The 16,063-nt window shown below is 46.5% G+C and overlaps 1 protein-coding gene across 1 annotated transcript; it reads left to right on the top strand.

The window, feature by feature from the left end:
* The first annotated feature begins 1,380 nt into the window (after positions 1-1,380).
* Plpbp (pyridoxal phosphate binding protein) lies at positions 1,381-15,809 on the top strand. The gene is given in 9 exon segments (XM_006982923.2): positions 1,381-1,463; positions 1,465-1,588; positions 3,430-3,537; positions 3,617-3,652; positions 4,162-4,237; positions 10,741-10,875; positions 12,449-12,591; positions 13,670-13,768; positions 14,435-15,809. Coding segments are annotated over 9 exon segments (921 nt in total). The 5' UTR covers positions 1,381-1,395; the 3' UTR covers positions 14,567-15,809.
* The last annotated feature ends 254 nt before the right edge of the window (positions 15,810-16,063 follow it).

Here is a 16,063-nt window from a genome sequence, read left to right as displayed (position 1 = left end):
TGAAAAACAAACAAAAAAAAAAAAAAAAAAAGAGTTGCCATGGGCATAGTATCTCTTCACAGCAATAGAAACCCCAAGTAAGATACATAGGAACTATTTTTAGCACAGTGCCTAGCATTTATAACTTCAAAAGAAACTTATTTTGAAGCTAGAGAGAGCTCAGTAAAGCACTTGCCTCACAAAGATAAGGACCTGAGTTCAAGTCTCGGAACCCATATAAAACTACAAGACATGATAGTATGCACTTGTAATCCCATTGCTAAAAAGGCAGAGACACCAGAATCCCAAGGGCTCATTTGTGAGGTTCTATGGCCATACCACCCTGGTGCCAGTAAGGCCTCTAAACACACAACCAAAAATTAATGCAAAGTCAGATTTGTGATTAATTGGTGCTTCGAAACATCACTGCAGCACTGGTTGTGAACGCACAATGTGTACTTTGTACTACATAGCAGTCACACCATACACTGTGAATGCTGCCTGAACCAAGTCTGCTCAGGTTCAAGACTGTTGTGTGTTACGAATTCCAGTGTTCTCACTGTACATACAGAACTTTCTCCTCTTGTAATTGCTGCCGGGCGGTGGTGGTGCACGCCTTTAATCCCAGCACTCGAGAGGCAGAGGCAGGCGAATCTTTGTGAGTTCGAGGCCAGCCTGCTCTACGGAGCGAGATCCAGGAAAGGAGCAAAGCTACACAGAGAAACTCTGTCTCCAAAAACCAAAACAAACAAACAAACAAAAGTAATTGCTTTATTACAGAAAACAAAGACAACATTTTCCTATCACGCTTCAGCATTAGTGTCAATTTTATCTTACATGCAGGGAAAACACCCACAAACATAAAAATATTTAAATGTTTAAATTGAAAAGTGGAGGCTGGCCGCGCGTGGTGATGCACGCCTTTAATCCCAGCACTTGGGAGGCAGAGCCAGGCGGATCTGTGAGTTCAAGGCCAGCCTGGGCTACAGAGCGAGATCCAGGACAGGTTCCAAAGCTACACAGAGAAACTCTGTCTCGAAAAACAAAACACAACAACAACAACAACAACAAAAAGTGGGGGCTAGAGAGATGGATCAGTGGTTAAGAGCACCTGTTGCAAAGGACCCGCCTTCAGTTCCCAGCCACACTCATGATGGCTCACAGCTTTAACTCCAAGCCCAGGAGATACTCCAATATTCTCGTATGATGGACATACGTATGAAGGCAAAACAGTCAATACGCATAAAATAAAAATTAAGACTATTTGAAAAAAAAAAAAAAAAGTTTGTTTATAATCCCGGTCACGGCTCGGGACTAGTTTGGCGCTCGGGCTCTCAGCCGGGATAGCCTCCGACCTCCCCAAGATGGCTCCAGCCTCTGCCGCCAGCCTCCACTGGGAGGGGGGGCGGTGGCTGGATGCTGCGCAGTGATTGGGCCTGGCGGGGAGGGGGAGGGACCGGAAGTTGCCCTCCGCGGGTCGCGGGTTCTCCCCGGCGGCATCCTCCGGGGAATGTGGAGAGCCGGCAGCATGTCGACGGAGCTGGGAGTCGGGTTGGCGCTGCGGGCCGTGAAGGAGCGCGTCCAGCAGAGCGTGGCACGGCGGCCGCGGGTGAGGACGGGCCGCCGGGGGGCTGGGGCGGGCGGAGAGACGGGGAGACACCCGCGTGGGATGATCAGGTGTCACCGTGACGCAGAAGGGGGCTCCCTGCGGGAGGAGCTGGGGCCGGCGGGGCTGGCGAGGTTTCCCCAGCGGCCTGGCCTTGGGGCTCCGGGCTTCCTGGAGGTTGGAGGGAAAGAAGAAGGTGCTCACTTTAGGGAAAGTGACTCGTGTCCGGGTGTCTCCTCCTTGTGCCGTTTCCCGTCGCCACGGTACTAGAGCCCCTGAGAGGGCCACATTCACCCACGATCTCGTGCGTGGGGGCGGCGGCGGGCGAGAGGACTGACAAGGTTTTGCTCTGACCTCCACAGAGTAGCGGGGCGCTGTCAGGTGCCCAGTCACGAGCATTTTTGATTTTGGTATTGGTTGTTTTATCCCCTTTTGGACTTACTAGACCAGGGTCCGGGTCTGCTTTGCTCCATGCAAATTAAGCTATGCTGCGTGGCGAGACAGGAGAGAAAATAAAAGCCCTCTCTGGTCTAGTGTTTATGGTCTCAGATTTCAAAATGATGCCCGAAGACACAGTCTTTTCTTAAACTGATGTCTAGACGGTACCTTGAACAAGTCCCATTAACTTCTCTGGCCCTCGGTTCATCAACGTGAGGCTAGGAAACACAGTCCGTGAGACACTCATCACGCGGTCCCTCAGAAGGAAGCAACAGGCCACTGTGTGGTAATTGACGTGGTGGTTCTGTGAAAACCCCAGGAATGGTGGGGTACACGCAGACAGCTCTGGGAGGATCCGGCTGCAGCTGGAAGCAGGGAATCCCTGCATGTTATGTGACAGATGTGAGGAGAGTGTGGATGACTTTAATGCTGAGTACAGAACTGTCGGTGTGCCAGTTGTCAGCGCCACCATTGGTTGGTTGAGTCATAGACTGAACAATACATTGTCTTTATCCCAATCGAGCTCCTTTCAGAGTGAATGGGAGCGTTATTAATAATTACATCAGGCCCGAAATGAATTTCTAAACTGTTTGCCTGTGGTGTGAGAACCCAGAAGTGACCTCCCTGCTCAATAGGATGCTGCCTTCCCTTAATGAACTGATTCTGGCCAGGCGGTGGTGGCGCACGCCTTTAATCCCAGCACTAGGAGGCAGAGCCAGGTGGATCTCTGTGAGTTCGAGGCCAGCCTGGACTACAGAGTGAGATCCAGGACAGGCACCAAAACTACACGGAGAAACGAAACAAACAAAAAAACGAACTGATTCTGATGGGTTTGGTTTTTTTCTCTTGTTTGTATGTTTTGGGGGCTGGATATAGAACTCAGCTCCACAGCTACCCTTTAGATGGAGGTTGGGGTCTAAACTCAGGCACTCATGCTCCTGTGGCCAGCATGTTACCCACTGAGCCACCTTTTCTGCCTCAGATCCTTAAACCTCCGGCCACAGTGAGAATCCTCTGGCCACACTTGTTCCTAAGGCAGTCAGCAGGTGGGGTTGTAGCTCTGTGGTGAAACACTTGCTTCGTGTTCCCAGAATCCCGGGTTCTATATCCAGTATCATAAAACAAAAGAATGGGGAGGATGGATCTTTCCAAGTGTATCTTTGTGTTTCGTTTTGTTTTTGTTTGTTTTTCCAGACAGGGTTTCTCTGTTTAACAGTCCTGGCTGTCCTGGAACTCACTTTGTATCCCAGACTGGCCTCGAACTCACAGAGATCCTCCTGCCTCTGCCTCCTGAGTCCTGGAATTAAAGGAGTGCACCTCCACCACCACCCGGCACTACAAGGTATATATCTTATTGGAGCAGTATTTTCGCCCATTCACTCGTGTGGCTCTTTCTTTCTTGGCAGGATCTCCCAGCCATCCAACCCCGGCTAGTAGCGGTCAGCAAAACTAAGCCCGCAGACATGGTGATTGAAGCCTATGGTCATGGCCAGCGCACTTTTGGAGAGAACTATGTAAGCTACCTCTTACAAAGAGCCTTTGGGAGAATTTATGACTACCAGGCTTCTGACGCACTCTGTTCTTACTCCTTAGGTTCAGGAACTGCTAGAAAAGGCATCAAACCCTAAGGTGCGTAGACACGGGAGGTGTTGGTTCCCCCATAGAAGTCTTAGCTCTTAGCTGAAAGTTAGACCCACGTTGGTGATGGACTTTTAGAACGGAAAGCTGGGCTAGGGGTGGGAACTGCCCACATTTCACTTGAGCCCCAAATAATTCTCAGCTACCTTTTCTGTCTTTATTCAGACTTTAATATTCTCTTTTGTGGCTGTTGTGAATAGTGATGTTTGGAGCTAGCTGAATCTTTGGAGATTTGAAAGCATAAATCAAAGGGTATCGGCTGCAGTCCGGTGGTAGAGTACTTGCTGTGAGAACAAACCATTTCTGTCTCTGATGGGTAATAGCTGAAAAATCAGTGAGTTGATGGGAACGAGGAAGGGAAACGGCGTTAGGCTTAGATGATGCCCTGAGTTTCCTTGTGTCTCATTGGGAGACTGGCTGAAGAAGTGAGAGCAGAGGAGTAAAGGATGCTGGCAGGACCTCTGAACATCGGTATCAAATGTTTCCCTTTTTCTTTTCAGATTCTGTCTTCCTGTCCTGAGATCAAATGGCACTTCATTGGCCATTTACAGAAACAAAATGTCAACAAATTGATAGGTAAGGCAAAACTCTTAAGTAATGCCTTCTCCTTCTCTGTGACTGTATGGCTTCTACCCCTTTCAGAGTAAGCAGCTTTGAGAACATCCCCAGCTCACCATTTGTGTTGTGGGAGTTCTTCAAATAATAAAATAAAATAAAAGGATTTATTTTAAAAAAAAATAAATTAAAAATAAGAATGAGCCGGGCGGTGGTGGCGCACGCCTTTAATCCCAGCACTGGGAGGCAGAGGCAGGTGGATCTCTGAGTTCAAGGCCAGCCTGGTCTACAGGAGTTTCAGGATAGGCTCCAAAGCTACACAGAGAAACCCCATCTGGGGGTGGGGTAGGGTGGGGGAATAAGAATGAAGCAGAAAAGGATTAGGGGGTGTGGCTAAGCAAGAGAGTGCTCCTAACATTTACAAGGCCCTAAGTCAATCCTCAGCACCATAAAAAATAATTACTAACTACAGAAATACTTAACCATGTGACATGCAAAGATTTCAAATAACTTACTTCTCTCAAGATGTCAAAACTTAAGAAACCTGTATTTTCCCCCCCTTTTTTGAGGGGGATAGGGCAAGGCCGATTGTGTATATAGAGGTCAGGACAACACAGAGGAGTTGGTTCTCTCTTTCCATTGTGTGGGTCCCAGGGATTGAACTCAGGTTGTCAGGCTTGGCGGCAGGCACCTTACACGAAACCATGTTGCCTCCTCTGGATTGTTTTTGTTTTTCTTAACAGCTTTATCAGACTACAGTTGAAAAAAGCATATCTAACTACAATAAACCGCATAGATTAAAAGTATCTGATTTGATAAATTTTGACATAGGATACTAACCATGAAACTATCACAGGAATTAAAATAGTGGGCATCCTTCTCCCAAGAGGCTCCTTCCTGTCATCTTTCCCAAGTGTTCCTTGTCTGTTTTGCTCCTGTCAATTCCACATTTTAGGATTTTGCGTAAATGGAATTATAAAAACACTGTATCTGATTTCTATCAATCCTCATCAAGGATTTGACCTTGTGTATCATGTGTATGTGGCTCCTTCCTCTTCTTACTCAATAAACATATCACAATTCCTCCATTCACATTGATGAATGTTGAGTTTACTTCTAGTTTTGAAGTATTACAAATAAGCTCCTCTGCCTGATGTGGTGGCACAAGCCAGAATCCCCAGCACTCAGGATTAATAAATACATGTAATAAAAAAAAAAGAAAGAAAGAAAACTTGGAACCATTGTTTCTTCACACTTTATCTGTTCCAGTTACTTACTATACTATTTCAGAGTCCACTGTTTTCATTTCTCCTGCAGAGGCTGGTAGATATGTGTTAGAGGCCACTGGTCTACATAGAGAGTTTCAGGCTGGCCTGCCTCAATAAAATAAATTAAAGGGAAGGAGAGATAGCTCAAAGGTTAAGAGCACTTGCTGCTCTTCCAGAGGACCTGGGTTTGATTACCCAGCATCCGCATGGCAAACAGCTCACAAAGTCTCTAACTCGAGTTTCAGGGGATCCAACACCCTCTTCTGGCCTCCTCAGGCACCAGGCCCAAATGTGGTGCACAGACCTTCCTGTAGGCAAAACATCCATGTGCCTAAAATAAAAGAAAAAATTTGAAATTAAAACATTTAAGTAAACAAAAAATTGTTTCATTTTGAGATTTTTTTTTGTTTGGTTTTGGTTTTGGTTTTTCAAGACAGGGTTTCTCTGTGTAGTTTTTGGTGCCTGTCCTGGATCTCGCTCTGTAGACCACAGAGATCCTCCTGGCTCTGCCTCCCGAGTGCTGGGATTAAAGGTGTGCACCACCACCGCCCAGCCTTGAATTGTTTTATTTTGTTGAGACAAGACTAGGCTTTGTGGGATAGGATGGCCTTGAGCTCACCTTCTTCCTGCCATGCCTTCCAAATGCTGGGATTTTAGGTATGTGCCACCAGAATCTTGAATTAATTGTTTAAATATAATAACCATGTAGTCTGAGGTTTAAACATGGAATATATGTGTTGACCCTGATGCTCAAGAAGTTTCAGATCTTGGATCTTCAGTTTTTATAGTAGAAATTCTAAGGCCAACATAAAAGTAACACAACAAGGCCTTATGGCTAATAAAAGCATAAAATGAGAGCCATTATAGAATTAGTCCCAGAGGCAGAGAAACGGTAAGAAAAGTAAGGCTAGAGAAATTAAACAACTTGCCCAAGATTAAGCACTAAAAGGTGGCAAGGCTTTGGCAGCCAGAATCCCACCACACGCATCAGGGCCCCAGCTCACTGCGCACGTTTGGACTGGGGTCCTTGTTTGCTTTTGCTGCTGTGATAAAGACCATGACCAAAAGCAACTTGGGGAGGAAAGGGTTTATTTGGCTTACACTTCCACATCACTGTCCATCCCTGAGGGAAGTCAAGGCAGGAACCGAAGCAGATACCATGGAGGAATGGTGCATCCTGCCTTGCTCCCCATGGCTTCCTCAGCCTGTTGGACCCCAAAATTTAGGGTCTCAAGTGGGCGCCCCAAGAACCCAGACTCCAGTCCAGTTGATGCAACAGCAGGAGGATTTATTAAGCATCTGTACAGAAGGGCAAACTCTGCTCCTAAGAGCAAGAGTCGAGTCTTACTGCAGCCCCATAAGGGCTTTTAAAGGAAAAACCCACAAAAGCCATAAGATTACAATTCCCATACAATTTCATTTCACAAGATCATGGTCTGATCACAGAGTGATCACAGAGGGGGTACAGTTACGTCAACAGGTACATTTTTCCTGAAACCTCAAGGGGGGTATCAGGGCAGGAGTGGAGTTTACACAAAGGTCACAGTGGTCCTTCCTGGAACACCCACAACTATCCCAGTCACAGTTGAGCACATCTCTTAACAGAAATCTTTTTACATTGTTACATTGTAGGGGTGGTTGAATAATGGCTGAGTCAGGTGGCCCTTGGAACTAGTTTTTTAGTTTCTCATTTCCTGGTGCTTGAAGTTTCTCCTTTTCTGGGGCTTGGGGGTATAAGCCTGAAGGGCTAGGGTCTTTCAAGCCTACTGTCTTATACAACCCAGAACCTCCTGCCCAGGGGTGGCACACATCAGTGAGCTGTGCCTTCCTGCATCAGTGATTCGTCAAGAAATGCCCACAGACTTTTGCCTAGAGGCCAGTCTTATGGAGGCATTTTCTCATTTGACGTTCTCTCTTCCCAGATGACCCTGGCTTATGTCAGGTTGACAAACCCAACAGCAACAACAGCTGGCTTTGCCATGCTGAGTAATTTCATTGGCTGTGCCTCATGCCCAATTTGTCAGCTCTCAGTTTGGCATCTGATACACTGTAGTTTGAAGGAGGGGTGTTGGTTTTGCTACAAGTTTGAGTCATTTTAGATACATGGGAGAAATGACCTACTTTTTTTTTTTTCATTTTCTGTTTTGGACCAGTTTTAGCTAATATAACTTCTCATTATACACTGTCCTGAGAAAAATTGCTTTTCATATTGCTGGTTTGGTTGTCTTTGTTTGTTTTTGAGACAGAGTTTGATTCTAACCCAGCCTGATCTAGGTAGGACCTGTGGTAATCCTCCTGTCTCATCCTGAATGCTGGGACTGCAGGCATGAGCCACCAACACACCCAGCAAGATGCCTGACAATTTTGTTTGGATTTCAGACATGAATTTTATCTTGCTCAGTTCTAGCTATTTTTGTATTCCTATAAATAATTCTGCTTTGTTCTGGAGCATAGTTTACATTTTATTGGAACAATTTGATCCTTTTAGGGCTTGGGGTTTTATTTGGTTGGTTGGTTTTTCATGACAGGGTTACTCTGTTATGAAACTCTGGCTGTCCTGAAACTCTCTCAGTAGACCAGGCTGGCCTCAAATACAAAGATCTGCCTCTGCCCCCCAGCACTGGGATTAAAGTTGTGTACCACCAATTCCTTGCTTTGGGTCTTGTTCTTAATATCAGTTGGTGTATAGCCAGGCCAAAGCTGAGTTTAGAAATATTTGCACTACCAAGGCATGGCGGTCCTTTACATACTAGTGTCTCCATCCCGACCTATAGTCCACATCCTTTGTGAACCTCAGGCCCTGTTTCTCCTAACTGTAACTTCCTCACATATGTGCACGCTTCAGTACCCAGCAGAACACTCTGGCCCATTAACATCACCGGTTCACTGGGTGCAGCTCTGTCCTCACTCACATCTGCAGAGTGGACTCTGGGCCCTTGCCACCCTCACAGCTCAAAGTCCACCACATCCTACCTGTCTTCTTCCCAGTGCCCTGTTGGAGAAAATCCCCAAGGTAGAAGCTGGGGCAGTTGTGGGGCTCACATCATTTGTTCCCCACTCTCAGAGATCATGATCTTTTATTCCACGATATTTGATCCTTATAAATGGTTGCTTGAGGGATGTATAGTCCCCTCCTGCCTTGGGCTATTTTTAAAGAAGAGGAAGGTTGACCAGATGGCTCAGTGAATGAAAACACCTTCTGAACAAGCCTGACATTCCTACGTTTGATCCTCCAGTTTCCTCAGGGAAGAACCAGCTCCCACAAGCTGTCTCCTGACCTCCACACATGCCATACATATATCATATGCATAGGATAATAATACAAAAATGACAGTAACAAATAGGATCTGATTCCTGTACTTTCTCTCCTCCCAGGGCTGGGGACTGAACTTAGGGCCTCTCTCAGGCTAGTCAATTTTCCACCACTAAACTAGATCCCAGTCCCTTTTTAAATTCTGAGTTAGGCCAAGTATCACTAAGTTACTTAGGCTAGATTTGAACTCATTTTGTAGCCCAAGTAGGCACTGAACTTGTGATCCTCTTCCTTCATCCTCCCAAGCAACTGGAATTTTACAAGCCTATACTACCAAGGCTGGCTGAGAAGTCTACTATGTGTTTTTGATAGAGAGTCTTGTTTAGCCCTGTTTGGCCCCAATCTCATTGTATAACTGAAGATGACCTGGGTTTTCTGATTCTGCCTCTGCTTCTTAAGTGCTGGGAATTGGAAGCACCACCACACTGGGTTATGTGGTGCCTGGGATGGCATTCTTACCAACTGGGCCACATCCTCAGCCCCACCCTCACCTCCACCCTTTTTTAGTAAGAAAAGGCAAATACTAAGAACAAGGAATTTTCAAATAGGAAACTAAACAAAGGTTCGTAATCTGAATAATGCTCATAGATATACAGAATAATAAATTCGTCTTTCTAATCAGATTTGTTTTTTGAAAAAAATCTGGAAGATTGCTAACATCCACTGTTTCCAGACCATGAATAGATCAGCACTCTCAGGTTTTCACAAGGATTCCTGTGTGGTGGGGTCCTGCCAGAGTGTCACTCCAGCGTGTGAGAAGCCCAGGTTAGCCCCCCAGCAGCTCATTTCATAAAGAGAACATGAAGTCCATTTGTATTGGTTCACATCACAAGCTTCAGTACTGTTGATTTCGTAAACTTGGTTAACCTTTTGTTGTTCTGCACTCAATTTTCCCTCTCTGTAGATAATTGTGTTCTTCAACTGTGGTTAAAAATTACAAAGACCTAGCTGGGCGGTGGTGGCGCATGCCTTTAATTCCAGCCTTTACTTCCAGCACTCGGGAGGAAGAGCCAGGCAGATCTCAGAGTTCGAGGCCAGCCTGGTCTACAGAGCGAGATCCAGGACAGGCACCAACACTATACAGAGAAACCCTGTCTAAAAAAAAAAATTATGCTGATCAGGCATAGTAGCCCATGTCTGGAGTTAGAATTGCAGCTATTCGGGGAAACTGGTACAAAAAAAAGTCTAGTGAGGCCCTGTATTAATTACTTTTCTGTTTCTGTGATAAAATGCAAAGAACAAAAGCAATTTAAGGAAGAAAGTTTATATTGGCTTGTAGTTCTAGAAAATAGAATCCATCATGGAAGAGGAAGAAAGGAGGGACAGAGGGCAGGGAAAGTAGTCAGCCGCTGATGCCGGGAAGATTTCTGTGCTCAGTACAAACAAGGAAGCTGGTGGGTTGCATCACGGTCCTTTATCTGTGGCAAGAGTCCTAGTCCATCTTCACAGAAGATGGCTTTGATGGCCCCCCTGTCTGACTGAGCATCTAGCATGAGCTGTTCTGGTGTCCTTGTCAAATGAGAAGAGCCATCCCAGAAAGTTTAAGAACATGATGCTGTCCTTCCAGGTAGCACTTTGCCTTTGGGGAGCCTCTCTCTGGCATTTGGCCCCTTTCACCCAGTTTGAACTGAGACATAGTTAGATCAGGCCTGCTACTCAGAATCTGTTACCAGCTTCTTGCAATGCCCCCTCCCCCCACATCCGCAGTCTGATTGTGGCATGTTAGTGTTTCCCTTATCCATCTTTGCCGGTGAGATGGGGCTTGTCTGCCTTTGAATTTCATATCTAATAAACTCGCATGCCTGTCTTCTTGGCCAATCATAACATTTAACCGTCCTTTCTTTTCCTGGAGTACTTCTCCCTCTGTAGATCAAAGTTTATTATGTATTTCCTCCAGCAACAGGGAGACTGGAGACTGCTACTTTCTCTCTTTCCCATTACAGCTGTCCCCAACCTCTTCATGCTGGAAACGGTAGACTCTGTGAAGTTGGCAGACAAGGTGAACAGTTCCTGGCAGAAGAAAGGTTCTCCTGAACGACTAAAGGTTATGGTCCAGATCAACACCAGCGGAGAGGAGAGTAAGTGACCAGCCCTGAGCCCACTGTCAAGGGCGTGGTGAGGATTCATTGCAGTGATGCAGAACCCTGGACATCTGGCTTGCTTGCTTTTTGTTAAGAGTGAATGCCAGGCATTTGCTTCCAGCCATCTAAGTGCTCACATGTAGCAGATCTTGGCATGAAGGAGCTCAGCAAAGGCATGTTTTCCAGATGTGTGCCAGAGTCAGGCTGCCTGGGTTCAGACCTCAGGTTCACAGTTCTAGTCATGTAACCTTAAAAGGGACTTAGCCTTCCTGCCTCAGTCTCGTCTGGAGAATGATAACTAGTAGGAATACTTACAGTTACTGTATGAAATGAAAAGTCTTAGGGCTGGTACAGTGTTTAATAGATTTTAGAGGTTACCATTATTATGTTATATGATAATGCTCCCTGGCTGGCTACATTACATATAAGTAGATACAAAATTGACTCCAGAGTGTCTTTATTACATTTCTTGACAATTAGCTGTAATTTGCCCTAATTAAATAACAGTGAAAATTCCTGCCCACTCTATTTAATAAATGGGGGCAAAGGCAAAGCAATATTAATAGTTCTTTGTTTGTTTGTTTTTGTTTTTTGAGACTCGGTTTCTCTGTGTGACAGTCCTGGCTGTCCTGGAACTTACTTTGTAGACCAGGTTGGCCTTGAACTCACTGAAATCTGCCTGCCTCTGCCTCCCAAGTGCTGGGATTAAAGGCGTGCACCACCACTGCCCAGCTTATTAATAGTTCTTAAACTACATAACAAATAACCCGTCTGCGGCAGTTCCCGCAACCATTCTTAACTGTAAGTTAAACTTGGCAAATAGACAGCCTCAAATTTATTATGTATATATAATTTACTTTTTGCATGTCTAGTAACAAACTGATAAAACCATAACGATGCCAGGTTTAGGAAAAAGTCCTGAGACTCTTCTAGGACTTTTCAGTGTGACCCTCTACTGTACAAAGACACACATATATTAGTTCCGTTTCTATTTCTGTGATAAAGCACCATGGCCAAGGCTACTTGCAGAAGGCAGGGTTTATTTGGTTTATGTTCCAGGGGAAAGGTCCGAGGCAGGGGAGCATGGCATCTGGGACAGGAGCTGAGGGTTCACATCTTGAACCTCAGCATGGAGTAGGGGGATGTGACACATGGCTTTGAAACGCCACAGCTGGCACCCAGCACATCCTTCCCGCAGGGCCCCATCTAGACCTAGCCAAGCAGTGCCAGTGACTGGGGACGAAGCGTTCAAACTCCCACATACTTTTCCTGTTCTGTTTCCCCAGCCAGGCTCAGCTAAAATCCTGTGGGTGTGGCTTAGTGGGAGGAGCCTGTGTGTGAAGAACCATGGCTTCAGTCTCTGCCACCGAAAATAAAAAGTGGAGTCCGGGGAAGGAGTCAAGAGAATCTGGTCTAAACGTAGACCCTGAGTGGAAAGGGGGCAGGCATGAAGGGCCTCACATACGCAGTCACTTTTAAAACCTCTATTGTAAGGAAGGGATGGAAGTGTAGCCTTCTTCTGGCTGCTAAGACATGTGGGCATACCCATCTTCTGTTTCTTTTTGTGAAGGTAAACATGGCCTCCCGCCTTCAGAGGCCATAGCCGTGGTGGAACACATAAAGGCCAGTTGTCCCAGCCTGGAGTTCGTGGGGCTCATGACCATAGGAAGCTTTGGACATGATCTTAGTCAAGGACCAAACCCAGACTTCCAGGTACTGGGGTCGTCGGGGTGATGCTTTTGGGCCAGAAAAGCATCGTGGGGCTGTGGGTGTGGCCCACCCGGAGAGTGTATATGGCGTGTGCAGCACCTGAGTTTGACCCAGCACCGGTGGGCTGCAGGAGCATCCCAGCAGCTTGTAGGGCTGGCCACGTGGTACTTCAGGGACCTCTCAGAACATAGCCTGCCTCTTCTGAAATCTTCGGAGAAGGGGAGGGAAGCCTGGGCTCCCAGACACACACACACACATACACACACACCTTCCTTAACTCAGTTTTCACTTGGCTAAAACAATTTTTAGAGCAAGCTTTTCCTTTGTTTCTAGTGACTGGTGGTTTGCATGTTTTTGTTTTTGTTTTTGTTTTTTTGAGACAGGGTTTCTGTGTAGTTTTGGAGCCTGTCCTGGGACTCACTCTGTAGACCAGGCTGGCCTTGAACTCACAGAGATCCGCCTGCCTCTGCCTCCTGAGTGCTGGGATTAAAGGTGTGTGCCACCACCCGGCAAAAATGTGTAGCCCAGGCTGGCCTCGAATTCATGATCCTCCTGCCTCCACCTCCTTCAACAAATCCTACCGGCATGCGCCACCACAACCGGCTTGCGTTTTTGTTGTTATTGGTTTGTTTTGTTTCTCCACTGCTTGGGGTAGAACCTGGAGTCTGGAACATGCTATGAAAGCATTCTAACACCGAGACACACCCCTGGCCCTGGAAGTTTTCTTGAAAGTAGGGACTGTGGCTAACATACTTATAGGAACTTCCGATAATTATGACACACCTCAAAATCATGAAGAATAGAATCACCAGAAATAATTTGGTTTGATGACTTTCCTTTTGTTTTCATTTTGATGGGTTTCGCTTTTCTTTTGTTTTGTTTTGGTTTAGTTTGGCTTGGCTTGCTTTGTTTGGGAGACAAATTCACTACCCTGTTTAGCCCAGGCTAGTCTGGAACTCAGGATTCTCCTGCCTATTCCCAAGTATTACAGGCAAGCACCACTATGCCCAGCAGATTTGGTCATCTTTTGACATCATAGGAAACAACCAGAATAAACTGGTAACGCTTATGTTTTGGTCAGATGTTACTGTCCCTGCGTCAGGAGCTGTGTGAAAAGCTGAGCATTCCTGTGGACCAGGTGGAGCTGAGCATGGGCATGTCCGGGGACTTCCAGCATGCTGTAAGTGGCGGGGAGGGGGGGGGGGCGGGGGCTGGAAGAGGTTGTGGGGGGGTGGGGGTGTCTTTTAAATGCCTCATCCTAGTAACAGAGCAGTCACAGTGATTCAACTATTTTAACATTGATTAAAAATTACGCCGGGTGGTGGTGGCACACGCTTTCAATCCCAGCACTCGGGAGACAGAGGCAGGCGGATCTCTGTGAGTTCAAGGCCAGCCTGGGCTATAGAGTGAGTTCCAGGAAAGGCACAAAGCTACACAGAGAAACCCTGTCTCGGAAAAACCAAAAAAAAAAAAAAATACAACTGAATACTTCAAACTCCATAATCTACTCCATGTAATCTGGGAAAAGGCTGAGGTGTAATTTAGAGCTTAATGAGTGTGTTATAACATGGGTTTGCTCTCCCAGAACCAAAAAAGAATTTTAAAACTTATCTTTAAAGGCATTTCATACATAAGTCCTAGGGCCTTTGCTGTGTGGCTGTAATTATGAACTGAAGCAAAGTTTTAGGTTAGCAACTCACATACATGAGTTTCTAAGATAGTAAATAACACCTGGGTGCCGTGGCACACTCCCAAGTCCCGACACTTGGAAATCAGAGTCAAGAGGACTGCTGTTAAGTTTCAAGTGTGTGCAACTCTCCCCTCTGTGCCCTCCTCTTTCCCACAGATTGAAGTAGGATCTACGAACATCCGGGTAGGAAGCACCATTTTTGGAGAGCGAGATTACTCCAAGAAAGCCACCCTAGACAAGACTGCAACAGACCTGAAGGCCTCAGTGCCACTGGCGCAAGAACAGTGAGGCCAGGATGGCTACAGAGATCAACTGTGCACCAGCCTAGGTTTTCAGGTTTTCATTTCGGTGTTCCGCATGTTCCCAAGCACACTCTGCCGTGGCCTGTACAGAGCTGAGGAGTGCATGTGCTGATGGAGACCACCTGTGCTTCACCTCGGCCTAGGACGCTCTGTCCAAGCGGTGGCTTAGACTTGAATTGGAGGAGTTCGGAGACTCCAGAACTGACACCCAATCAGTAGCCAGGAACTGAGATCAACTGAACCCGGCCAGGAGCACCCAGCCCTCCATGAATGCCTTTCCCCGGGCATCTTCTGCGTCGCTGGTGTCTATAATCGAGAAAATCAAAGGGATTCTTCCCATTTGCCATCCCACTCTAATAGAACGCCCTACAGTTGTTCCTACAAGTCCCCATGAACACTCACTACTCTGCAACGGGGCGACTTTTGCCCCCAGTTTCTACCCTGGCCCGTAGATGTCTCTAGTCACAGCTCCTCTGTGGCACTGAAATTCCAGGGAAACGTGTAAACAGTGCTTGGGCTTTTCTGACACCTTGCTGAAAAGGTGGGGTGTGGAGCTTTCTTTCTCCTTGGGGACCACAGTGATGGAAAGTGGGTGTCAGGATTTCTTCTTGATCCCAACCCTTTCCTGGCTTTAGCAAAGACTGTCCCCCCCACTTGGAGACAGAAGCCCTTCAGAACTATTTCAGGTGCAGGGTTTCAACAAGGCCTCACTTGCTTTCTCTTTTCTGGGGCAGTATTTCCCAGGTGTACTTACAGCCACCCCTAATACACACACCGTATTTACAAGCCAGAATTTTGCAGCTCTTGATGGTTCATGATGTAGCAAGAGTACAGGAACACCTGCCCGTAACTCCGGCTTTTGGTGAGGTATGGGCAGAAAGAACAGGAGCTGGATGCCAGAGAAGGTGAAATGAGACCCTATCTTAAACAAGCAAACAAACAAACAAACTAGGAAGCACAATTCTCCAGTAACCACAGAAGAGCTTCGGTGGGGGCCGTTGACTTCCTGATAGCTTTTCCTCTTGTCTACTCCAGCCCTTGTCCTTTGTTTACCCAGTAACTTCAGAACCTGCTGCTGCTGAATGTAACTTCCTAAACTTAAACCACTGTGGTTCCTGTTGTGTTTCAAGCAAAGCTAGCGCGGCATCTCAGAGTCTGATAATACAAATGTGAGCTTGAATTATACCATCTGTGCCAACTCCAGAGCAATTAAAGGTTTATTTTTATGATCTGCTGTAATGAGTGAGTGTAACACAGGGGGCATTGGGGCTGATAGGAAGCGGCTGCGGTCCTTGTCTGGTATCATGCCAGCCTGGCTCTGGAGAAGCCTACCCTTGAGTCAGAGATGCTACCAAGGCCATGCCGTATGTACAAGAAGAGTTCTGGACTTCATGAGCAAAAAAATGTCTATGTAGTACTTAGTGATGTGCCTGCAGACACAACACATGATAGAGCCTAGTGACATGCAAACAACACACGATGG

Source organism: Peromyscus maniculatus, chromosome 17 (genome assembly GCF_049852395.1).
Source record: "Peromyscus maniculatus bairdii isolate BWxNUB_F1_BW_parent chromosome 17, HU_Pman_BW_mat_3.1, whole genome shotgun sequence".
Lineage (NCBI taxonomy): Eukaryota > Metazoa > Chordata > Mammalia > Rodentia > Cricetidae > Peromyscus > Peromyscus maniculatus.
The sequence above is the reverse complement of the archived record's forward strand: the minus strand, read 5'-3'. Positions and strand labels throughout refer to the sequence as shown.